We start from the raw sequence: 8,210 nt of genomic DNA, 5'->3' as shown, positions 1-8,210 counted from the left end.
ACACACACACACACACACACTCCCTCCCGAAGAAACCCTTGACAGATTATGTTCAGACGTAATCTGATTTCATGGTGTTTCATATTTGTGTTACGCTCTCAAACAGTGTTCACTGCAAGGCTAACGTTAGAATAATCAAAATGCAAACTTCAATGAGAAAGTACTCAACACTTATTTCTCATCGTTAGAGCGTTTTAAGTTTCTATTCTATAACCCATTTCTGTCTAATTATGATCACATCTGCGTGACTCTAAAACGGGACAGTAAAACTGTTCTTTTCTAATATAGTTATCAAGAATGGTATGGTGTCATTGATTTATACTCAATTAGGATAACACAATTAAAGGACGGGTCGAGGTAGCGATACACGCATGCGTAAACTTCCTGGTTTTCATCTACAGTGTATTGTAATCGAGATGCCTTTCCTTGGCAAGTGCAGTTATCAAATATAATTATTTAAGGAAATATAAGAAGTTTGTCTATTTTTATTATCAAATTATACGTAAGATCTTAAAATAGAATTTACATCATGTGTTTTGATTAAAAACACCAATTCGGAGCCACAGTATAAATATCTGGAAGTTGTAATGGAACAGATGATCGCTGAAACTGCCGAGATAAAATCTTGAGGGTTGTAACAAGACAGAAGAGCACAGCCAAGAAAATGACTTTGAATGTAACTATCAAGGTTGAAGGTAGCTTAACTACCAAGAATGTAACTATAAAGGTAGAAGGTAGCTTAACTACCAAGAATGTAACCAGCAAGGTTGAAGGTAGCTTAACTACCAAGAATGTAACTGTCAAGGTTGATGGTAGCTTAACTACCAAGAATGTAACTATCAAGTTATAATGTAGCTTAACCACCAAGAATGTAACTATCAAGGTAGAAAGTAGCTTAACTACCAAGAATGTAACTATCAAGATAGAAGGTAGCTTAACTACCAAGAATGTAACCAGCAAGGTTGAAGGTAGCTTAACTACCAAGAATGTAACTATCAAGGTAGAAGGTAGCTTAACTACCAAGAATGTAACTATCAAGATAGAAGGTAGCTTAACTACCAAGAATGTAACTATCAAGGTAGAAGGTAGCTTAACTACCAAGAATGTAACTATCAAGGTTGAAGGTAGCTTAACTACCAAGAATGTAACTATCAAGGTTGAAGGTAGCTTAACTACCAAGAATGTAACTATCAAGGTTGAAGGTAGCTTAACTACCAAGAATGTAACTATCAAGGTTGAAGGTAGCTTAACTACCAAGAATGTAACTATCAAGGTTGAAGGTAGCTTAACTACCAAGAATGTAACTATCAAGGTTGAAGGTAGCTTAACTACCAAGAATGTAACTATCAAGGTTGAAGGTAGCTTAACTACCAAGAATGTAACTATCAAGGTTGAAGGTAGCTTAACTACCAAGAATGTAACTATCAAGGTTGAAGGTAGCTTAACTACCAAGAATGTAACTATCAAGGTAGAAGGTAGCTTAACTACCAAGAATGTAACTATCAAGGTTGAAGGTAGCTTAACTACCAAGAATGTAACTATCAAGGTTGAAGATAGCTTAACTACCAAGAATATAACTATCAAGGTAGAAGGTAGCTTAACTACCAAGAATGTAACTATCAAGGTTGAAGGTAGCTTAACTACCAAGAATGTAACTATCAAAGTTGAAGGTAGCTTAACTACCAAGAGAAAAATATGGAGTGTAACTATTAAGATAAAAATCTGAAGATTATTTTAAGGGCCGAAAGATCATTTAACACATTTAAGTGTAGTGCATTGTATGTCCATATAAAAATCTGGAGATCTGTAACGCTGAAATTATCAAGATAACATCTGGTTGCAATGGGGAACTATGATACCTAATCTTAATGAATATATAATTCGTAGAGCTGTATTTGTGGTAGACTATCCTCTAACTATTAAGAAATACTCCGTATAAGGAAACATACCACGTGATCTAATGACGACGGACTAAATGCCACCTCTCAATACAGATAACGCAATTCTTCTTTACAAAAAAACATATCCAAAGACGATACCAAGTTTCTACTGTTTATATAATCTTTTGTTTTAAATGAAGCCTTTTCATATTTTAAAGGAAAAATATAGTACGCTTACTAAAAATGGATACAAGCATTCGGACCTCCAAAGTAGTATTTATTGCTCTCAATAGACCATTATGTGGCAGAACGCTATAAATCGTTCATAAAGGTGTAATTTCTCTCGTGGGTATATATATATATTAAGCCGCGGTCATATCTTACTGTCACGCACGTAATTGACAGTAGTGGGGGAAGACCGTAGTTGACTGTAAAAGACCATACGTGACCCTAATTAAACGTATCAAACGTAGACGTAGTTCCCTAACCCTAACCCTAACCCTAACTCCTGAATTCAACATTACTCTACTTCACCATAGTTTACCCTAGTTAACTGTACTTTAATGTACTTAACTGTACTGTGAACGTACTTCCTACGTAGTCCAACCCTAGTACATGTACATATGTTTTACCCTACCTGACCGTAGTGTTAACCGTAGTGCCATATTACTACGGTCAACTACGTTAAAACCTACGGTCAAGTAGGGTCAATAACTGTCAATTGGGGTCAACTACGTTCAAATTACGGTCACAATAAGGTCTTGGCATCCAAACTCTCCGTAGAGATATTTGAACATGTTGAAAATGTTTTGGCTAACCACGGTTTTGTGAATTTTAAACTACGTTGAACTACGTCTAACCACGTTTAATGCGTTTAATTAAGGTCAGCTACGGTCTACTACATTCAATTACGACCATCCCCCACTTCAGTCAACTACGTGCGTGACCGTCAGATGTGACCGCGGCTTTAAACAGAGTCGGTTTAAAAGGCGTGAAACAGATTTCAATTAGTACGACTCTTGGGGATTCTGCTGAAAAGAAATCCCGTAGGTGTGCTATTAAAAAAGCCTGTTCGTAGGTACTGTGTAGATAATCTTAACCAACTTAGTCTATAAGAGTCATTAATTACATAAAAAAGTATCATAGAATAATGCCACCTTACATAATATAATGTACGTTAGTTTGGTCAATTTCCTGACTGACCAAATAGAAAAGAAAAAAAACGAAGTTTATTGATGACGAGAAAATTAAGGAACAGGATCCATGTGGATAAAAAATCTTAAAATACTCATATAAATGGTTTCCAGATTTTTACAAAATTCAAAACCATTTGTATGATGCCTTTTCGTCTGCCAGCAGCGTATTACATATGTTGAAGGCAACTGAATGATCTGATATTTTCAGGAATGTCATTTTCACTATTCCTTACTTTAAAGTCAAAAATATGGACGCTGAAAACTTTTTGAAAATGAAAATTGAAAGTTAAATAGGGCTTGTTTAGCAAGGTCTGTAAATTTGAAATAACAATATACATATAAACCTAAATCATTACCTCACTTGTGTATGAGGTCATCAATGCTGTGTCTGATTTTTGGAATATATTTACTGAAACTAGTTCGTTTTTAAATGGTTTATAATTTGTTCACACTGTTTGCAGATATCTAATATTATAAAAAAAATGGAGTTGAAACCTTTTGAGCTATCAGTTTGTATACACTGAAAGCTCCGTACAGTATATTAGCGAACAGGTCGTAAATTTGTGATCAAGATCTTTGATAAAGACATCATCCTGCAATTTAAAAAAATTATGGCTTGGTGTATATTAGTGAAGCAGGTCTAAATATGGTCATCACTACGCGATTAAAGACAATGCATTTGTGGTTAGGTGTATATTTGAGAACTAGACATTTATATAGTCACCCCTACGTGATTTAAGACAATTTATTCATGGTTTGCACTGCATTAACCTTGTAAATATCTGATGTTTTATTTTATATGAGACCAATATTTAATACTTTGATATGACACGGACCGATATAATATTGATGTAAATGTGTATATACGATGCTTTACAAGTTCATATAATTTATTTCCCGATGATTCATTGTAAATATGATCATTAATCTTGAAACCTGTATAAAGTAGAACTCTTACCATGTCCTGCAATTAATTTGTTTAAACCGGATCCTGTCTAATGTGGCAACATGTATGAACCAGAACACCAATTATATGTTACAGTTACGTTTATGTTTACAAGAACCAGATCTCCGACTATAACACAACTAACTTATTTCATCAGACCCTTTGTAATAAGAAAACCTGTACACAATGACATTCAGATAAGTCAAACGTGTTACCTTTATAAACCAGACTATCTTCATGAAAATGGAACCAGCATAATAATAACCTTATCTATCACACTGTATATAGAACTTCGGTTCAGACAGGTTCATGGTATGTATAAGGCTAGTCCGATGAGTTTACTAATCAATCTAACAATTGTAGAGCGATGTTAGCAGTGGTTATTTCATAAATATAATGCATACATGTAATTGTATATATTACATTGATGTGGATATAGAGGCAGAAATGCATGTATCCACTAGTATCCTATTAAAGCCTATTACACTATAAACTATTGTTATATACATGTAATTTGAAAAAATCTCGCAGGTTTCTATTTCTCGTCAATATGACCTTGTAATCCTTGTAAATCTTGCATTCTTCGTAACTATAAGTTATGTTCCAATTTCGCATTCCCGATAATTCGGTCATTTATAACTGAAACAATATCCCTTTTATAGTGATGAATTCATTTCATGAAAAAGTGTACAGACAACATAACTATACGCTGAATTTTAAATAGGAAAGAAAGGGTTTTGATTAAGCTTTATGTCATGGGTTAAAATTACAGATTGAGAGATGACTTTATTTTCTTTCCAATGTTCAAAATTGGAGATTTTATGCGTTAGAAAAGGGTATATAAATATTTTTAAATTTGTCACTGTATCTTAAAACTCCGACGTAATAAATCAACATCTACGACCAGACATAAAGTGAAGAGAATTGAATTGTTCTAACCCAATGCCAGTCGTTTTTTTTATTCTATTTACTCTTCATTCCGAAATATAGATTGCGTTACCGTCTTTCGTGTTAGAAAGTACTCCGTATTTCCGCCTGCTGGCAGCAACCTGCACGATAGACAGAGGATCAGATTTCACTGGGTAATCACACTCTCTACGATAATCAGTTTTGTCAGAGCTTGTCTGAGGAAGTTTCTTTCGTTGACTAACTCGGCACTCAGGAAGATGATATAAAATTTCAACAAATAAAATTACAGATGTTTTCCTGTCATCCTGTTTAAAGGCATGGCGTAGTAGAGGCATATATGCATCCTCTGTTAATCTTGTGGTATGTCCTGATCAATTTCCTCGTCAACAATATCATAAGCTTTCGCTGGTTGAAAACTCGGGATGTTCAATAAACAAGATAACAGTTGAATATAATACACTGCATGTAAATGAAATGAATTTCGTAAATTAATCTCATCAAAAGTTGCAAATGGCTATGCTGTAATGTCAATAGCTATATTTAGAAAATAAAAACCGACTGGTTTACAAATAAGTGGCAATACTATCCTATATAACGTCAGCAACGGCCCATCCCTGTATAAAAATATTGGAAACAGCGTCCAGACTTGTCTTCGTAAAATGTACAATTAGTATCAACTATTCCCCATTCTTGTGGTGAGATGCGGACATGTCTGTTCGTTCATGCACAGACAAAGTCCTGTCGTCACGTGCTCAAGCATGTCTTACGCCCTAATATAGCACCATATTTTGGTACATTTGGGATTATTTAATTTTGGAAAGATTATTTTTTTATATAGAAGAGGATTTGTTAAGATATATACAGAGAAGTCGAGACATTTGTTTGATTGGCTCCATTGAAACTGACTGCATTGGATAAAAAGACTATAAATGCAAATTAAAAATGGATTTCTTGTGTAGTTCTGTTTTCTTCTTTATGGATATTACGTATGATTTAAATTTTCTAGCTTACAAGAAAAAGGCTTTAGTCTAAATGAGCCGGATCAATCAGTAAAACGCAGCGAAAAAATGTAAAATAAGAAAATCGACCGAGCTGTTGAATATCTGCCATGTCTGTTACAGTGATGAAAAAGAAATTCTTTTAGAATGTATCTTTGGACCTTTGATAGAGTAATTTTCTGGATTTTTCAGGAGTAATACTTTCGTGATTAATCTTTCGAAAATACTTGGATCCGCGAATTCTTTTAAAAACCAAGCATTTTGTTTCCCTTAGTTATCAAACTTACCGTTTATATACTGTGTCTCATATATTTTCGTGATGTTTAAATTCGCGATCTTTAAATTGTGCGAAATAATACAGCCACACAAATCTCGCAACACATCAATGCTTTACAGTATGCAAATATCTGTTCCACATCATAACAAACTGGAACGCGACCCGACAAATATTTCTATCAAGCGAATGTTGGACAAAGTTTCGGAATAACTCCTACGCAAGCAGACTACACGACAATTAAGTCGTAACCCAAACGATCAAACATGATACGTTACACGAAAACGAACATTGTACTCCACCAATTCTATGCCAAAATTACATGCTTTTAAAGAACGTAAAAGCGGTCGAGTTTTAATTACAATCCTTGTAGATCACTATTTTTGGACGCCGTTAAATCCGATTTGATGATATCTCGCCAGGAGCTAGTTATACGATTTTGTTTGAGCAGATAGTACGTTCGGTACACTTTATGTTTAAATATGCACTTAAAGGACAAAAATAAATGGAGAAGAAACCGGACCTTTATTTTCTGTGTAATAGAACCTACCATTACATTTTGTCCTTTTACGTTGGAAACGCTTATGACATCATTGATTACGACATTTTTATAAGCATCATACTTTTTCCTTATTCTCGATACGTCAATAGACGACAGACACTTAAACAATAGTTGAAAAGGAAGTCTATTTAAATAAGAGCAGCATTATGGCTATCGAGATGTTTATATCTGTTTACCTTAGTTCATTGATTAGGAAATTTGTATGCGCATTATATTTATTGTTTTAATTCTTGATAGAAATATAGCAGAGGAAGTCTATTTAATTAAGAACAGCATAATGACCATCAAGAAGTCTATATCTGTTTACATTAATTTACTAAAACAAGTCACATTTCAAGAAAAAACACTTTTTCTGATTATTGTTGAGATAAAATAAATTCTTGTTTTTCTCCACAAGCCGACAGTGAACTAGTTTTAATAACAGATTTCCTACATTTTGTTAATACATTCTTGTTCGATAAAGGATCAGATTATGTTTTGGCAAAAACAAGATCGATCAATCATCTAAAGATCCAAATTAGAGACACATGTGATTGTTCATCTCATGGATTTATTTAGGTGAAACAAATACTTACCGATTGGCTCCAAAGAGAATTTTCTGTAAAAGCTTCAACTCCGAAAACAGCCACGACGAGAAGCCCAACAATCGTTATCGAGTCCAGATTCACCATAATGTTATCAAAGCACCAGATCCTTAGCACTTTATACACTTGTTTGAAAATTGAAAAAAATAAAATCTATAAAAGTTTCAATTTTGCGTGTATAAAAGGGTCCGGTAGGGCGGAGGAGCCGGAGACGTTGATGAATGTGACTCTCCTTAAGTATCAAAACTTGTCCTTAGTATCGTCAGACTCGGTAATATATATAGGATGTAGTTGCCATGACGTCTGAACCTGTTACGTGTATTCCCCGAGATGACAGAAGAACCGGTGTGGTTTGTCTCCCTCCCCGCACGTGGGCAGATATCGTTATATATGGTTCGCCATAGCACACCCCTTCTTCTCTCACCGTACCAGTACGGGGCCACTTTACAATCAGAAATGAACCAATGAAAATACTTGTTTTAGATTATGAATATTAAAATCTAGCGTTTTCCATGGGCAAATCCAACCTGTGCTACACCTATGCCTGTGTGGCGTTGACAGAAGGGAAGGGGGATCAATGATACCGAGCCTTAGAGTTAAGGCAGTACGGCACGAGATTAGCGCGTGGATAACGGATTAACATGCACTGCACTACGGCGTGTTCTACTTGCACATGATATTACAATTGTTATATTGATCAATCATAGAGAGAGGCAAGGCGGAAACATGATTAAAGACGCGTCAAGGCTACCAGTTAACGTTGTCAGAATCAGGTAGAAATCGCGTTACATATCAGCGTGCTCTCTTTCATCCTCATTAATTAACACAAGACCAAGTTACACTCATACATATGCACGCGTT

General features: G+C 34.9%; 1 protein-coding gene across 1 annotated transcript in view; it reads right to left on the bottom strand.

Moving 5' to 3' along the window:
• Nucleotides 1–7,725, bottom strand: part of LOC110464868 — a 42,146-nt gene extending 34,421 nt beyond the window's left edge. Inside the window, exon 1 of the mRNA XM_021520317.1 lies at nucleotides 7,341–7,725. Within this exon, the coding sequence (XP_021375992.1) occupies nucleotides 7,341–7,436 (96 nt within the window). The 5' untranslated portion in view covers nucleotides 7,437–7,725. The remainder of the gene's footprint in view (nucleotides 1–7,340) is intronic.
• Between the last annotated feature and the right edge of the window lie 485 nt (nucleotides 7,726–8,210).

The sequence above is a fragment of the Mizuhopecten yessoensis genome, unplaced genomic scaffold (assembly GCF_002113885.1).
Source record: "Mizuhopecten yessoensis strain PY_sf001 unplaced genomic scaffold, ASM211388v2 scaffold11039, whole genome shotgun sequence".
Taxonomy (NCBI): Eukaryota; Metazoa; Mollusca; class Bivalvia; order Pectinida; family Pectinidae; genus Mizuhopecten; species Mizuhopecten yessoensis.
The sequence above is the reverse complement of the archived record's forward strand: the minus strand, read 5'-3'. Positions and strand labels throughout refer to the sequence as shown.